We start from the raw sequence: 17,153 nt of genomic DNA on the forward strand, positions 1-17,153 counted from the left end.
TTCAATCTCACCACTCATGGAAGTTCACAGTGTTAGTGGGGCACTTTATTAGGGGGGTACAGAACAGGGTGTGGGGGTCCCATTGAGCTCCTATAGGAGTCCAATGAGGAGTACCCTTGGGGGGAGTCCCCACCGTGATGGGGAGTCAAAGGGGGGTGAAGCGCAGGACCCCCCCCAGGTGCCGCCGTAACCAGGGCTGAATGCGGAATAGGCTGATGGCAAAATCCCGGGGGTGGTGGCCGGGGGGGGCTGGGGCACGGATCAGCTCCCCCTCGGCATTGCGGCCCCCCCTGTGGCATGGATTGAAGGTGCCCCAGCTCAGGACCCCAACCTGCAGGAAGGGGGAGTTTGGGGAACCCCTAAATAGTTGTGTGTGTGGGGGGGGGGGGGGGGGGGGTCGGGGTAGGGGAAGTTAGGGACCCCCCCCATATAGCACTCACCTGGAGGAAACGGTGACGGCGCTCCACAAAGAGAGAACCCCCAGATTCACCTGGGGACATTGGGGTATGGGGATATGAGGATAGTACAGTGACATGGGGACTTGGATGTAAAGACGAGTGAATGTGGGGACAATATGGGGGTATGGGAATGTGGGGATGGGGATATTTGGGGCACACACCTTTGCAGGCCGCGTCCTCACGCTCACCACCACTCTCCTGCCCACTGCACAGGAACCGTTCTGTCACCACATCCTTCACAGAGGTGTTGGCGTGGGGCATCCCAGGCTGCACTGCACCCCCCAGGCAGGAGGCACGCTGTGGGGCAGAGAGCAGCTATGGGGCAGAGAGCAGCTGTGGGGCAGAGCCCTGCTGGGACTCTTCCTTGTTGTGGCGGGTGTGTGGGGCTGTGGGTCCCACTATGGGGTAGAGCTGCGCCTTGGGGCAGCCCCACACCTCTTCCTGCTCCTTGATCCTGACGCTCAACCTCCTGCCCTCCAGCGACACAAACTCGGCGGGGACACGAGTGTGGCCCATCAGCTCCATCTCTGTAGGACATTTGGGGACATGAAGATAATATGGGGATGCATGGGGTTATGGGGACATGGGAATGGTGAAACAGGGATATGGGGCATTATGACATTTGGGGACATGGGGACAAAATGGGGGCTTTTAGGGGCAATGTGGAGATGGGGAAATAGGGATGTAGGAATGGGGAGATATGGTGACAAAATTGGGGGGGGGGGGGAATACAGACACAGGGATATGAGACATTGTGACACTTGGACAATGTGAGAACGGAGGTATAGGGACACATGGAGGTGAGAATGTAGGGATGATGGGGTGCCCCCACCTTGCTTCTGGCATGTGGTCCCTGGTGCCATTCTCAAAGCTCTGTTTGCATCCTCAGTGCAGGGAATGCAGATGCGCCTTTTTTGGGGAGGGAATTAGATTTCTTAGGGGGGTCAGGACCCTGTCAACACCATCCCACCCCCCACATCCCACTGTCCCACTCACCTGGGGGCCCCTGTGTCTCCCACCTCCTTCTCCAGCTCCACCAGGGCCACATCATAGTCATAGAATTCAGGCACTCCCTGTGCTGCCTTTCCCCGGATGTCAAAGTCCTCATGGAGTTTCCACCCCCGGATGGAAACCTCTTGACCCCCTGCTGCAGACCCCCCAGAAATGGGAATTGGAGGAGTCCCAATGGAGTGGAGAGGTCCTGGATTTTGGGGTCCCAGTGGGGTGGGGGTGGTGGGATCAGGATGAGGGAGTCCCCAATGTTGGGGCCTTACCCAGCTCAGCGTTCCAGTCGTGGGGGCTCTCACCCCCCAGGAAGCAGTGTGCAGCCGTCAGCACCCAGCGGCCCCCCAGAAGGGTCCCTGCACAACGCTGCTGCACTCCAGTCTGGGGGAGAACCGGGGGGGAGGTGCAAGAACACAGGGTCTGCATTGGAATCCCTTGTCCCCACTGGGTCCTCCCATCCCCAATGGACTCCTCCAACCCCAATGATCCTCCGTGACTTCCCCCCAGTCCCTAAGGGATCCCCAGTGATCCATAATGGACCCTCCCCAATAGATCCCCCCCATCTTCAATGGATCCCTCAATCCCCAATGGTTCCCCTTTCCATCCCCAGTGAATCCCCAGTAAATATTCCTTTGACACCCAGCACTCCCCAAAGGATCCCCCATCCAAGATGGTACCAAAAGTGTTCCCCTCCATCCTCAATCACCCCCAGTGGATCATCTCCAACCCCAACAGATCCTCCTCAGTGCCCACCCTCAGAACAACATGCCACGGTGGCCGGGTGTTGCCAGCAGGGATGATGACACCACAGAGGTCCCCAATGCCAGTGGCAGCCAACGCTCCCTCCAGTGCCTGGCGTAGTGCCGACGCATCTGCCAGCTTGAAGGCATGGCGCTCATCCCGGCGGTGTGAGGCCACTGCCTCCAGCTCAGCCATGTCCACCTCCAGGGTCCCCACCCCAAAAGCATAGATGTCTGGGGGTGAGGGGTCAGAGGGTGAGAAAGGGGGTGGGGGGCACCTGGAGTGGGGTTTGGAGGACCTGAGTTGGGATTGAGGGCACTGAAGGTGGCTGAAGTTATCAGAAGTGGGGTCTGGATGTCTCACATGGACACTGGAGCACCAAAAATAGGGTTGTGAGCACCTAAAACAGGGCTTGGGGTGCACAGAACAGAGGTCAGGGCACCAAATTGGGTAAGGGTCCCTAGAATGGGGTTTGGGCCATCTGCCATGGGGTCTGATCATGGGGACAGGGTGAGAGACACTGAATGGGGCACTGCCCCTGGGGATAGGAGGAAATCCAGGGTATTGACCCCACTGCTGGAGCAACAGCAAATAGTGGCCAGGGCAAAGGGACGCTGGGGGCAGGGATGTGGAGACAGGGTGGCCTCCAGATGCCCAAAACCCAACTCAGGTCCCCAGAACCACTGAGGACACTTTAACCCTATTCCTGAGCTCCAAAGCCACTCCCAAGGTTCCAGAAGCCTATCTCGATGTCCCCACACCCCCTCTGTTCCCATTGGTGTCCACATGGCCCCAATGATCTCCCCAGTCCACCTCTGAGGTCCCCCAAACCACCTTGAAGGTGCCCAGTGCTACCTCAGATGTTCTCAAAACCCCAACTGAGATCCTCACATTCACTTCAGAGATCTCCAAAGCCAACCTCAGCGTCCCCATTTCCCTGCTGCTGTCCCCACACACCCACCCAAGAACTCCTCGCGGTCCTCTTTGATCTCCAGCACGTCCTCAATCTTGGCCACTGCGTCCCGGGGATGTCTGCCAACGTTGAACCTCCCTATGGAGCAGCGTGATGGAGCTCAGCCCAGCCCCACAGCATCCACCCAAGCACTGTCCCCACATTGTCCCCACCATCTGTCAGCAGGATGACGACATGCCGTGTGTCCTTCCACACATTGGGTTGGCCGTCACGCATTGACCGCTCCTTTTGGAAGAGGATCATGTGGTAGACCTCCAACAGCGCCTCATACATGTTGGTCCCCGTTGCGTTCCCGTGCACTAAAGGGACAAAATCATGTTATTGTGTCCTCAATGCATTCCCAGCTTTGGGGTTGCCCACTTTGGGGACGTACAACCAAACTTCATGGCCTCCAAGCGTGCAATGACTTCATCAGCATCATAAGAGTCATCTTCAGTGGTGGATACGATGACATGCGTGTGGGTGGCGAAGGAGACGATGGCAAACCTGAGGGGCACCTCGAAGCTGCTGAGCTGTGGGGCAACAGGGAGATGGGGACAGCTCAGGGAACCCATTCTAGACCCCCAATATCTGGGACCTACCTCCTCGGTCCCAGCTCATCTCATCGTAGTTTCATGGTCTCAACCTCACCCTGTGGTCTAAAACCCTCTCCTCATCTCTCCATGTTCTCCCAACGAGTGTGTCCCACCCTGTCGTCCCCTCGCACCCTATCCACGATGGTCACCGCGCTCTGTCTGAAGAGCTCAAAGTTGTCCTGTTGGACACTGCCAGACGCATCCAGAAGCACGTAGACATGGAGGGACCCATTGCGGCTCAGTATGATGCGGCGCCCCAGGGACGTGTCTGTCACCACAGATGTCACCATGATGTCATTGTGATGGTGTCACCGTGATGTCATTGTGATGATGTCACCATGATGTCATTGTGATGGTGTCACCATGATGTCATCACAGTGTCCCCCAGCTCACCACTGTCAGCACGGGCACCCGCCAGCTCCAGGATGGAGGTGAAGGAAGAGCCGAGGCCACTGCTGATGTCCTCAGGGAGGTCGTAGGAGTAGGGGTCTGTGGGGACATTTGGGGACATCAGGGAGATGTGGAGATATGGGGACAGTGGGGGACATGCAGACATTTGGGGACTTTAGGAACATGGGGACACATGTGGACCTGAGAACACAGGAAAAAGGGAACAATATGAGGATATTTAGGTATGCGGGGTTATGGCACATGGGGATACAGCACATAGGGACATGGAGATTTGGGGGAACATGGGGGTATTTGGGGATATGGATACAATATGGGGACATGGGGACACAGTGTCACTCACGGCGGCAGGTGGGCTCAGGCCCAGACCACCTCCCTGTCTCCATGCAGTGTCGTCGGGGAGGTCCCAGTAGCTGCAGTCCTGCCCCACAGCGCACCCCCACCTCGGCCCCATGGTGCCGTCCCCCTCCTGTTGTCACCCCCCCCGCTGGTGTCACAGGGGGGGGACAGTCACCTTCTAGGGGGAGAATCAGTAGGAAATATGGAGCCCTTGACCCCGCTCCTCAAGGGACCCACGCACCTCATAGGGATCCCCCCATCTAACTCCTGTCTTCCACCCCCTAAAGCCCATAGGGACTCTTGACCCACCCCATAGCCCCAACCCCCCTCAGCTATTTATCCTTTCCCCCATGTTCCTTACCCCCTCAGCCCCATAAGGACCCTCCAACCCCATCATCCTTTGGGCATATAAGCGGGATTCTGAAGGCTCTAAGGGCTATGGGGACCACAAGGAAGATTTCTGGGGTCTCTAAGAGGGATTTTAGTCTCCCACCGATACTCTGTCCCCCCCCCACCAAAGAATTTTAGGGCATTTCCCGTAGTTTTGGGGGCCTTTTAGAGTGATTTCGGGCCTTTTATGATGGGTTTTAGGTCTTCACTCACCGCCATCGTCGCACACGGGGGGGGATCCGCTCCATACACCCCCTGCTCTGCACTGCAGCTCCGCGGCCCCTCGTAGCACGAAGCCGTCGTCGCACTCGAAGCGGAGGGCGCTGCCGTTGGGGTATGAGGGGAGACGCGGCTCCACGGTGCCGTGAGGGAACGAGAGCGGAGCGGGACAGCGGAGAGCTGGGGGGGAACGAGGGGCGGCCATGAACCCACCCCGGGGTTTGTTTCCCCCCGGACCCCATTTCCAACGGACTCCTTTGGAAATGCCCCCTTGCGCGGAACCCCAAAAGCAGGTCAATTATTTTTATCATTGCTGTTTCCTACCCGATCCCTATTAGAAGCGCACCTACTTCCTGCCTAGCCCGGAAATTACCCGGATTAAACCCGGAAGTGGGACGCCCGCAACCTATTTCGCACCTCGGCACCGGACGGGCTCGCAGCGTTGCCGGGTGCGGCCTGTTGGGTGCGGGTAAGAACCGGGCGGGCACCGCGGGGAGCAGCGGGGGGAGGAGGGGAGCGGCACCGGGAGCACCGAGAGGAGCAGCAGCAGCAGCGGAGCCATGGCCGGGAATGGGGGCTGGGGGGGGGAACGGCGGGGATAACGGGGGGGGGAGGGGCAAAGGGAAGGGCCGCCCATTAAGGCCTTATCGCCGCCTGTCACGTGACCTCACAGCTCTGCCTTATCACTTCGCTGTTCCCAGTTCCCTCCATCCCTCCCCACTGTCCGTCCATTAACTCCATCCCACCACCCCCGGTCCCATTGACCACATCGCCTTTAAGTGTCCCCAGTTACAACACTGACCCCATAGAGCAAAACTGCCTTGAGAGCGGATCGTGCTACACGGTGTGTCCCAGCCAACAGCCTGCAACTATCAAACATGGAGATAGATGGGGATAAGCACGGAGATAGGTGAGGGTAAGCATGGAGATAGGTGGGGATAAGCACGAGGATAGGTTTGGAGAAAGGCTGCATGTGCTGCCGCTTCATTTTCTTTTCCTAACCAACAGTTTCATGCCTCATGTTGGTTCCAGGTGCTGGGCAATTCATGATACTTTCCACTTTTCCATCAAGATTTATCCTTCCTTGTTCATATTGGTATCCAATGTCCAGCCCTAACAGAGATCAAGAGCTCTTATCATTATTAAAATGAATGCATCATTCATGGGTAAGATCATGGCAGCATAAAGATAATAAAAACAGGGACATTCCCAGTGCCAACACATACACCTTCCTATAGAACATTTTACTTCAACACCTGTTTAATTTTTCTCTCTCTTTCAGGATCTGTTGCAAGATGTGAAAATGAAAGGGGGAAAGTCTGCAGGTACCTCTGATCCCAGGAGACCTTTGTATCGTGTGTGTTTGCCTTGGTAAGTTTGCATTTCAGATCCCACGTGGATAAACACAGCTCAAGGCCCAAACAAGGGTCTGGCCCATGAGAAAGGGCTTGTGGCAGCTTGGGAACACACATAGGCTGCAGAAGAAACTGGTTTGTGAGCAACCTGCAGCTGTAACCAGGTCTCTCTGCCTTCTGTGAATGATGCTTTCTTGCCATAAATACAGCACTAAGGGGTGCTGTGGGCATTCTGCTGGCCAGCTGCCCCTGCTGAGGTGAGTGCCTCTATTAAACTGATGGATATTAACTTGTCTCCATGTATGTTCTTTGGGATTGATAAACCTTAAGCAGAAACACCAGCCAAGTTTGTAATGACTTAAGGCTCAGCTCGTTAACTGGTGCTACCTGCATTAAGGTGAGGGTGGGATGACGCTGAAAGAGTCACAGCAACATAAAATGGGAGAATATGAGAGAGAAGAATAAACAGCACGGATACAACAAGCTGTTGAAACACACGTTTCCTTCCATCTTTCAAACATGCAGTTGAATCGGTTGTGTTACCTGTGCTTAAATGAACATCTGAGGAATGAAATGTGAACCTGGAGAGCTACTTTGTTTTTTAACAACTAAAAAGGCACTTCAGCTCCTTTTCTTCCTCCTGCTACACGCTGCTACACGATGTGTGTTGTAATAAATGATTTCCTTTAAGCAGTGATTGAGTGCAGATGACAGGAGTAGCTGAAGAGATGTGAATTACACCTTCACCTTCCAAGGACCCTTCCTTTAAGAGTCTCCTGTGCTTTATGGGTGCTCACAGACTCATTGTAACATGGAGCTGGTCAGCACAGTGTGTTCCTCTTCCCAAGCAGCATCAGGACGATTCCCATGGGGTTATCCCCCAACATCTTGCTTTCCTGGGGTTGTATCTTCCCGACTTCTCTCTCCTCCTCCCACCTTCCCATTGCACTGCAAGGGACGAGGTGGAAAAGCAGCCGGAGATGTGCCTCCCTCCCACTGTTATGCGGAAGGTGATACAAGAAACATTCCCATCTCGTTGGAGGGTGGAAACCCAAACCCTCCATTTCAGTCCCCCCCCCGGACTGAGCTGCTCTCTCCTTGTCTCCGGCCTTGCTCAGAGCTGTTGCTCCCCCATTAGGGCTCCTCTTTGCAGCTCCATGAGGTCACAACGCGACCCCCTCCAGATCCCCCCCGTGCCGCCCCGCACCGCCGCTCTCTCTGTCCGGTAGGGGCCGGTAGGGGGCTCTGCAAGGCGGGGCGGGGCCGTGCCGGGCGCTGCGGGCTCCGGGCGGCGCCATGAAGGACTGCGAGTACCGGCAGATCCCGCCCGGTGCCGCCGCTCCGGGACCCGCCGCTTCACCTCCGCCCGCTGCACCGGAGCGACCAGCCGAGAACCAGCGGCCCCGACGGAAATGGGAGGCGTTCCCGGGCCGAAACCGCTTCTACTGCGGCGGGCGGCTGATGCTGGCGGGGCACAGCGGAGTGTTCGCCCTCACGCTCGGCCTCATCCTGACCACCAGCGGACTCTTCTTCGCCTTCGAGTGAGTCCGAGCTGCCCCCGCTGCCTCCTCGCGGTGCCCGGAGCGCGGTGCGCGACATCGTGCCCGTATTGCGCGTGAGCTGCCGGGACCCGGAGGAGGAAAAGGAGGATGGGGGAGGAAGAGGAGGAGGAGGAGGAGGAAGAGAAGGAGGCACTGAGCTCGGAGAGCTCTCCGTGCTGGTTGTTCGAGGGCTGCGAGGTGCCCGACAGCCGAGCTCGGGGCAGAGCCCTCCCGAAGCGCCGTGCGGACGGGACCGAGCGCTGCTCTCCCTCTGTGCTTTGGGCAAAGCTTGTGTTGTGTTCGATCCCTGCTTAACATGAGCTGAGTGGGGGTCGGGCTCGGCGACCCCCGAGGGTCCCTTCCCATTGGGGGTACCTGCAGCTCAGTGATGCTGTGATTGAGGAAGGCAGAGGTTGTTAAACACGGGGCTGTCTGCCCCGCACGACGGGATCTGTGCTGCAGGACGTGATCTGCTGTGTTAGAGGTCCCCGCTTCAGCCCACCCCCCCAGGTGTAATTAATAGCGTGCTGTGTCATAAAAGATAGCTGGTTCTGAAGGGATGGTTGGTAACAGTGCACGTATATGTCTCTTGTCATTTCACAGCTGCCCCTTCCTTGCCCGTCACCTGACCCTGGCCATCCCCATCATTGCAGCCGTCCTCTTCTTCTTCGTCATCAGCTGCCTCCTCCAGACCAGCTGCAGGGACCCCGGGATCCTGCCCAGAGCCACCCCCAGTGAGGCTGCAGACCTGGAGAAGCGCATCGGTGAGACAGCTGGGCCCTCTGCTGCGGCTGCTTCTGCACGCTGTCTGCTTAGAGCTTCCCTTTCTGCTTCCCCCGTTGCTTTCCCAGGCAGAGCCGCGTGCCTGTAGCACAGAGCTGAGATGAAGGGGAGCTCATGGCATCAGCATCCTGAACGCGGTGCTGTCAGCAGCTGTGCTGCAGCTGGGGGTGCACAAAGTCCCCATTCAGAGTCACAGTGCTGCACTCACGGAGGCAGACAGGCAGAGCGTTCATCGTCTGTGCCGTGGTTCAGATTTGGGGCTGGGATTTCTGAGGATCTGGTTTCCAGCTGATCCTACAGACCTCGGTTTCTTTTCCCTCTCTTGGAAGAGCCAGTTCTGCCCTAACTGAGTTCCTCCCTGTTGCCCATCTGTGACGTGGCTGTAGTGCTTTTGCACAGCCCCATCTCTCACTGTGATGGGCACTGAGCTGCCACTCCTTGCTCTGGTCAGCACTGGGAAGGTGGAGGGGCTGTGCAGCGGGAGATGAGAGAGCAGGATGGATCTGGGGCATGGAATCCATGCTTGGGGTGAAATAAAGGCACTGTGGATTTGTAACCTGGAAGCAGAAGTGCAGCTGGGGGATGTCCAGTACTGGGATGCTTTGGAATGCCAACGTGAGAATGAGCTGAGCCCTTAATCTGTGCACTCACTCCAAGTGGGACCATCCCTTCTGGAGGCTTTAGTGGGTTTCAGAGCTGCCTGTGGTAAACCACAATAAATCTCTGCTTAAGCATCCTGCTGATAGCGAGGGCTGGGCTGAGCAGCCTGAGCCCCATAAGGAGGACGAGGCGATGTGATGGGCTCAGCCCCCAGCTCTGTGCTTTGATCTGCATCATTGCCATTGCCTGCTGTGCTGCAGTGCCCAGGAAGGTGTGTGCACCCACAGTCTGTGTGACCACCAGTAAGAAATGCTTTAGCAAAGCTGACATGGAGCATTTCCCATCTGAAGGCAGTTGCGAGGCGATAATTCTGCACTTGACTAAAAAACTGGCTTGAAAATCTTCCCAGAGCAGTTATCTGTGTTTCTATTTATAAGTGCTGACAGCAGTAATCTGGCTGCAGATGCTGCCTGCTGCACCAGCTGTTGCTGGTAATATAATCCATTTATTTTCCTCTTACCTTGCTCTGTTTCATCTCCATTTTCAAAGCCTTCCCCAGAGTGAGAAAGGTGCTGTTCCAAGAGTGGGCAAGACAAACGAATAACCCAACATTACAGACATGGCACAGAGGTTTTCCAGCTCTCAGTTTTGCTGAGCTGATGATGAGTTTCCAGCTGTCAGCTCCAAGTGCAGAACACGCAGGTGAAACACACAGCAAATCTCCATATCCTCAGTTACATCCACGAGGATGAGGAACCCTCTTGTGCTACTGATGTGCATGAATCAATGAAGTTTGCATGGAGCACCTGAGATGTGCTGCTCTGTGATGGGGATGTGCCAATGGGGTTGTGCCTGGCAGTGGATTGGGGTCCACAGGGCCTCAGTTGGGTCCTGGGGTGGTCGTGTGTCCCCTGCACTGCTCTGACTGTCCTTCCTCTCCCTTGCAGATGCCATGGGGACCTCCACGTATCGCCTGCCAGCCCGCACGATGGAAGTGGTCATCAACAAGTACGTGGTGAAGCTCAAGTATTGCTACACCTGCAAAATGTTCCGTCCCCCACGCACCTCTCACTGCAGCGTCTGCGACAACTGCGTCGGTGAGTGCTGATAGCAGCAGTGCACATCCCATGGCTGTAGGGGTGGCTGCTTTTCACGTGGGGTTATACAGGGAGATAAAAAGAGGTCTGTCCTCTTCCCATTTAAACATAAATGGCTTGGGTTGAGGGCACAGCATGTCCAGTGCCCTGTGTCTCCTTCCTTTGGAGGGCAGTGTTCCATGATGTGTGCTTAAGGCCCCACCAAGCACAAGGTTTGCAGCAGGCTCTGCCCTTCGGGTGGTACAGAAACTGCTGCAGGTTGTGGTGTAGCTCACCTATGCTCAGCCAGTTTCCTCTGGCTGTGGTGGGGCAGGAAGACAAGAAAAGCTCCCGAGGGCTCCATGCAAGGAGCAGTGTGAGTGGGCAGAGGAGTGGAGCAGGGCTCAGCAGCATGAGCAGAGGCTTCGATCCTTGAGTGAGGCTCCTGGTAGTCCCCAATGGGGCCCTGGAGCTGCACGTTGCACTTCACTGGGGCAGATGGAGCAGCAGAACCCCAAGGCTCTGGTTGTGTTTGGAAGCTCCCATGTGCGTCGTGTCTGGGGATAGATGTGGGTGTCCAGGGCTCCTCCTTGTGCTGGATCTGCTGCCTGGAAAGCAGCCACAGGCAGGACAGCATTTAGAGAGGAGCAGTCTGGGTGAGCAGCATGCATTGACTTAGTGTCAGAGTTTTGTTTGTGTTGGTGTCCCCCAGCAGTGCTTCAGTCTGCAATCCAGCCCTTTCATTAGCAGATGGGAGTGTTTCCTGCACCTGCCCTGCGTTCCCAGGCAGTTTCTTGGATTGTGGAGCCATATTTTCATAATTTTGTATGTTATTTTCTGCAAAGGGAACAGACACACAGGGAGAGCAGCAGTGCTGTGTGTACACACCCAGTGCTGCTGGGTACTGGAGAAACTGCCACGCTTTCCCTGCTCTCTTTCAGTTTTAGTAATGGGAGATGTTAGCGGTCACAAGGCTTGCAAGCCTGCAGTGCTTGGTGATAGGAAAGTTTTGACCTTCAGTGATTTTTAATAAGGGGTGTATGAACTGGCTGCAGGGCTTGCTTCGAGCTTCTCAGCAACGATGCTGTGCTGAGAGCTGCTGATCTTGGCGCAGTGGGTTCTCAGCTGGTTGTCAGAGGCTCAGCAGCGAGTGGAGGGCAGCAGCAGCCCTCACTGTGTTCCTGTGTTTCAGAGAGGTTTGATCATCACTGCCCCTGGGTGGGCAACTGCGTGGGGAAGCGCAACTACCGCTACTTCTACGCCTTCATCCTCTCCCTCTCCTTCCTGACAGCCTTCATCTTCGCCTGCGTTGTCACCCACCTCACTCTGCGTAAGTACAGCTGGCAGCAGCAGCAGCAGCAGCAGCACACTTCGCTTTGGGTGACAAGCAGCTCGGGGCCCTGGGGCAGCACAAAGTTGCTGTGTGGGTTTAAGCCAGGCTTCCCAGTGCAGATATCCCAGATAAACAGGGGTTCACATTGCAGGGAAGCCCAGACCCACCTCTGTTCTCTCTGCAGAGAAACCTTGAGAGCTGGTGACATAAATATCCCCCTCCAGAGCAAATGCCTTTGGTGCTATCTCAAATGGGTGGGCTTTGAGAACGTCTTCCCTTAGTCCTGCTGGGGAGGTGACCTTTCTTTTAGCTCTAAATCTCCTGGACTTGCACTTGCTGACATCTCTGCACAGTTGCAGCCTGTGGGTGTTTTTGGGCAGCCAAACAGATCCCTCTGGTTGTGTGCTGGGGAGTGAAGTGTTGTCTGGAGCTGTGAGGCTGGCTGATGGAATGTGGTTCTTTGTCCTATTTGCTTTGCAGGCTCTCAGAGAGATGGATTCCTCACCACTCTGAAGACAACACCTGCAAGATATCCTTTTGATGCCAACAACTGCTTGGACAGTTGGGCACTGGTGCAGCAACAGTTAATTCTGTAACATAGAAGAGAAGCTGGCTCTTTGTAGGGGTGGCCTGATGTATTTACCATGGTTTAATTCAGTCCCCAGGTGCCAGGTTGGGGCAGACAGGTGTCAGGCACTCGCAGCCTGATGGCATCACCAGTTTGGTTACATCTCTCCTCCCACTTCTAGTTCATTGCCAGGGACTAAAGTTGGGTAGCAAACTTGATTCCCAGCTTGCAAGGCTCTGTGGGAAGAGAAAGTTGTGCTTTGGATGCCCACAGAATGGCATGAGGATGGAGAGGTAGCTGGGGTGCTTTTATAGCCCAGTTGGTGTGGTCTTAACTGTGAGTACCTCCCCAAAACAGCTTGCGTCTCCTTGCAGGATGACTTTGTTTCCTGAGAATTCCTTGACATTCAATTACTGTGCTGGAAGCTGTGGTGTGCTTTTTCTCCGTATGGTCCATTGTGGGCCTCTCAGGTTTTCACACTTATTTAGTTGCCTCAAACCTGACCACGAATGAAGACGTGAGTAGCCAAACCCTCATCCTTTCACCCCAAAAGCTGCCAGGGGGCTGCCAGCCCTGCTGCTCTCTCAGTAGAGGTGAGGATCCCCAGGATCCCCTGGCTGTAGTGCAGGACCTGGGTGAGACATTCTGCCATAATCCACTGAGGAAGAAACAGCTTTGCTCCCTATTTGGGGAGCTGAGCAGGGGAACAACAGCACGCAGCATCATGGGGGGAGGACAGCATTGGCGTCAGGCTGGAAGGCACTGAAACATCAGAAGGGTCACATGTGTGGGGTTTTTTTTTTACCTTTCAGTATGTGGCTTTACTTAAAATGAGGAGTTCAGTGGTTATAAAAGCAGGCCCCTGAGATTTGGGTGTCATTTGGGACATGGGTGATCTTAATTTGGCATCCTGTCTAACCACAGGTTTCCTGAGAGACCCTGGGCGAGTCCCTTTGTCTCTATTAGTTCCTCGTGTCTAATAAGCAAAAAAATACACAGATGTCTTCTGAGGAGGTGTACCTTAAAGGCTGGGGTGGTGCAGACTCAAAGGGCTGAGCCAGTGCCCTGAGAAGGGCAGATTGTATGGAAAAGCAGGATTTGTCTGATCCTCAGAAGGAATCAGAATTCACCCTTCTGACCAGAAGTACCTGTAATCCTTGCTGGAAGCTTCCAGCATTGCATCCCAGCAGGTTTGCATCCCTTTTTTCTTTCTTCTTTGTTTCCTCCTCCCTTTATTTCTTCCCCATTTTGTTAGCTGAGTTGGCAGGACTGCACCAGGCTGTCACACCCCAGCCCTGCCAGCACCAAGCCCAAAGCACGTGGCTCCTCCAGCTGTGCTGCCCACGTCCCAGTCATGTGCTGCATCTGGTGGGGGGGGAGTAAAAACAGAAGGAGGAAATGGGGTGGTAAATGGTTCAGTGCAGCCGGGGGCCCAAGGCTGGGTGTTGCATCTGCCCACCTGCGTGTGCCTACGCTGAATGTGCCCCGAGTTTCATAACCTTGTGAGTCCTTGTGACAGCTGCTCGGGGTGGGGACATGAGATTGTTTCCTCCTGTTGTAGAATGGGCTGCAAGTCCCCTTGCTGTTTGTTTAACCTCTGGAGCATGAGAGGAACCGTTAGGCAGAGCGCGGCTCTGAAGAGCTTTCAGCCTAGCAAAGAATAAGGGGGTGGCACTGATGGTGCACAGCTTAAAGCTCTGCTCTGGAGCTTCTGATTGCAAGGCTGAGCCCAGGCAGAGGCAGGAGCAGCACACTGCCTTCATGCTGCCTTGCTGCTCATCACACAGAGGACGAGGTTTGCATTAAACCCAACCTCCCACCTCCTGAGCGAGGATTTGAACCAAGCCCCCCATCGCTCCATTACCTTCCATCACCTCTTTCCTACCTTAATTTGTACTGTGTCCTTTCCTTTCAGATCAAAGGTTCCTGGTCAAATAAGAGGGGCTCGGAGTTTGCCAATCCTTACAGCCATAAAAGTATCCTCACAAACTGCTGTGCGGTGCTGTGTGGACCATTCCATCCCAGGTGAGAGCCTTTCACCTCTGCTGCACCCAACACTCAGATGACCCAGAATGCATGGCAGCATCCCACCCAATTCTCCAGAATAGCTGTTAATATTGGTCTGCAGAGCTGCAAGCAGCTGCTTTCACTGCTCTGTCACCAGAGGGTGCACTGGTGCAGAGTTAGGCTGCGTGCTTTGCAGCTCTGCATTGCTCCCTGCATTACCCACTGCTCTTCATTGACCTCAGAGGTGCTGAAATGCCAGCATTGCCGTTCAGCAGTGCTAAATGTGGCTTCAGGGAGCTGAGCTGCGTGCTGGGAGGCTGCAGAGCAGCGTTTCACCTGGATTCTTTCCACGTTTAGTTTATATTCCTGTTATAAAGTCCTTCCGCAGCTCCCACTTGGCTTTGTGGCAACCCAGACCTTTCACTGTGGGCTGTGTGGTGGGCAGGGAGCTGTGGGAGGTCTCCTATGGGCAGTCAGCTGTTTTAACAACAGAGCTATCTGCATGTCAGGAAGGTTTTGGTTTTATGGTCAGGGTTGGTTTCCAGGCCAGGCCAGCAGAGGGTCTGCAGAAACCATCGCTAAAACCTGTTTGGTTCGGTGGCCATGTGTCCGGTCTCCATGTCCTGCATCCTAACCCTCCTCCCCTTGTATCTTTTCCCTTTTGTTTTCCAGTTTGATAGACAGAAGAGGCTTCATCCAGCCAGATGTGGGGACGCCGGCCAGTCCAAAGAGCGAAATCCCTTCCTTTGGAGCCAAACCTGACACCAGCATGGTAGGAGGCGTGCCATAGCGGTGCCGGGATGTAGCCCAGTGCCTGCCATGCCTGCGCCTATCTCCAGCAGTACCTTCCCTTCTCACCATCTCCCTGGCCTCAGGCAGGACAGCCTTGTGATGCAGAGCTGCCAAAGACTCGCTCGAGCCATACGTTGCCTTTTTTTTTTTTATTGTTATTATTTATTTATTGGTTTTGTTTCTTCCTTTCACTGTGATGTCACCTGCCTGGACTTCCGACTGATGCAAGACCCCAGGGCTGCCTGGTGCCAGGAAGCAGGGATCCCTCCTGCAGGGAATCAAAATGGGGCTGGGGAGAGCCCTGAGCCTGGAGCTTTGCTCTCACCCTGCGTGGGGTGATGAGGGGCTGAGGATGGGGCTGATGGAGGGATCCTGCTTGGAGCTGTGCTGCTGAGCCTTATCTGCTGGGCTGGTGCAGGTGGAAGCTCCCTGGTGCCCCTGCTGTATCCATGAACGCTTCTTGTTCCTCCATGCCAAAGCAGAGGGGTTGTTGTGTGTCTTAGTGGCCAGGTATTCAGTTTGACCCGTTGCCAGAGTGGCTTTTCTTTTCCAGCAGCTGCTGTGCCTTGCTGAGTTGTGGTTGTGCAGCTGTGGGAGCTGGTTGGGCATCCAGGCTGCTGCTGGCCCTGTGTTCTGTCTGCTCAGTGGGGGAGTGCTGGGGAGATCTTGGCATGCTGGCTGTGGCTGTAGGACAAAGCTCTGCAGCAAGGGCACAAGCTGGGAGGACTCTTGAAGTGAGGAGGAAGAAACACATCCACCATCCTGCAGCTCTCCTTGTGAGAAGCTCCAGCTGTGAGATTTGGGATCCTTAACTTGCCAGGGAAGCCTGGCTGCATTTGTCATGTAGGAGAATGGAAGGCTGCAGGAAAGTGGTGACTTCCCAAGGGCCGTGCCTTCCCCAGGTGGTTACATAGAGGGGACAGCAAGCAGGTTCTGATCTCTGGCAGCCTCACATTGCTTTGGGTTTTGGGCCAGCAGAGAACTCAGAGTGATCCCTGTGTGCCTTGGTGCATCATTCCCAGCCCATGGAGATGTGGGTGAGCCAGGCTGTGCTCCCAGCTCTGCATGTTGCTGACAGGAGCAGTTAGAAGGAGAGTCACAGACCTTGTTAGCAATACTTGAATCGCGTTACTAAAAGCTGCTGGATAATTTTGCACAATTTGTAGATATTTTTTTCTATGTAATGTTTTTATATTCGACGTAGGTAGCGTTGTGCATGTTAGCACCAGGGAGGAGCCTTGCAGGGCTTTGTGTTGGGTTCCTTGGGAGCTGCAGGCAGGGGTTTCAGCCTGGGGGGGGGCAGCCCGTCCTGCTGAGTTAGTCAGGGCTGTGCTGTGTGACTGTGCCATGGCCACCAGCTTGCCTTCCCCTCTGCAAAGAGCCCGGTTGGCTCCATGGGCTCAGGTGAGAGCGTGGCAGCTGCTCCATTTCTGCTGCATCCCAGCAGATGGCCCTCGCTGAGCGCTATGGGAGCAGCGTGGCTCCGTGCCATCCCATGGGCTGCGTCCTTCAGCCTTTAAGCCTAAAACCCACCTTGGCATCCAGAGAGGCTGCTGTGCCTCTGTGTCCCCACAGCTGTGCCAGGGGTTTGTCCCCGCCAGCAAGGGCTGAAATGGAGGGCCTGGGGCTGGGAGAGCAGCTTGCAGGGTGTCAGCGGGGCCCAGGCTCCTTCCTGTTCTTATTGAAACCAGTTTCCTTGATTACTCGTTGTAATAAAATTCTATTTTTAAAGAGTTAATTGCTTGGATTATTATTTTATTCCTTTAAGACAAAAGAGGATGTTGACGTTGGATGGGGCGTTAGTCACAAGGCTCGTCTGGAAGCCCTCCCCCAGGATGGGGCTGCATAAGGGGGTGGGCATTGAGCACCTGTTGAAGCTGGGGGGGTTGCCTGCAGGTCTCAGGGCAGGGCCGGGTGTCACCCTGCTGGTGCAGTTCTGCATGGAGCCCCACACTCCATCCATCACAGCTCACACACCCTGTGCCCGCTG

General features: G+C 55.3%; 2 protein-coding genes and 1 long non-coding RNA gene across 3 annotated transcripts; 1 reads left to right on the forward strand and 2 right to left on the reverse strand.

The window, feature by feature from the left end:
- Window positions 1–19: 19 nt before the first annotated feature.
- On the reverse strand, window positions 20–5,670 carry LOC107323905 (complement C2-like). The gene is made up of 16 exons (XM_015883417.2): window positions 5,526–5,670; window positions 5,103–5,288; window positions 4,504–4,677; window positions 4,146–4,241; window positions 3,884–4,020; window positions 3,551–3,689; window positions 3,330–3,476; window positions 3,166–3,255; window positions 2,217–2,437; window positions 1,733–1,844; window positions 1,455–1,605; window positions 1,291–1,367; window positions 894–985; window positions 620–755; window positions 441–490; window positions 20–331 (listed from the first exon to the last, which is right to left on the reverse strand). Exons 1-16 carry the CDS (start codon window positions 5,668–5,670, stop codon window positions 146–148), a joined length of 2,139 nt encoding a protein of 712 aa, XP_015738903.1. The 3' UTR covers window positions 20–145.
- Window positions 5,671–7,705: 2,035 nt separating this feature from the next.
- On the forward strand, window positions 7,706–16,901 carry ZDHHC18 (zinc finger DHHC-type palmitoyltransferase 18). The gene is made up of 8 exons (XM_015883422.2): window positions 7,706–8,004; window positions 8,608–8,768; window positions 10,335–10,484; window positions 11,656–11,793; window positions 12,277–12,325; window positions 12,779–12,881; window positions 14,280–14,389; window positions 15,044–16,901. The coding sequence occupies exons 1-8, from the start codon at window positions 7,760–7,762 to the stop codon at window positions 15,159–15,161; spliced, it is 1,074 nt and encodes a 357-aa protein (XP_015738908.1). The 5' UTR covers window positions 7,706–7,759; the 3' UTR covers window positions 15,162–16,901.
- On the reverse strand, window positions 8,980–14,280 carry LOC116654350. The gene is made up of 3 exons (XR_004309541.1): window positions 12,779–14,280; window positions 12,720–12,721; window positions 8,980–8,990 (listed from the first exon to the last, which is right to left on the reverse strand). It is a non-coding gene; the product is annotated as an uncharacterized LOC116654350 (long non-coding RNA).
- Window positions 16,902–17,153: the final 252 nt, after the last annotated feature.

The sequence above is a fragment of the Coturnix japonica genome, chromosome 23, assembly GCF_001577835.2.
Source record: "Coturnix japonica isolate 7356 chromosome 23, Coturnix japonica 2.1, whole genome shotgun sequence".
In the NCBI taxonomy this organism is placed as follows: domain Eukaryota; kingdom Metazoa; phylum Chordata; class Aves; order Galliformes; family Phasianidae; genus Coturnix; species Coturnix japonica.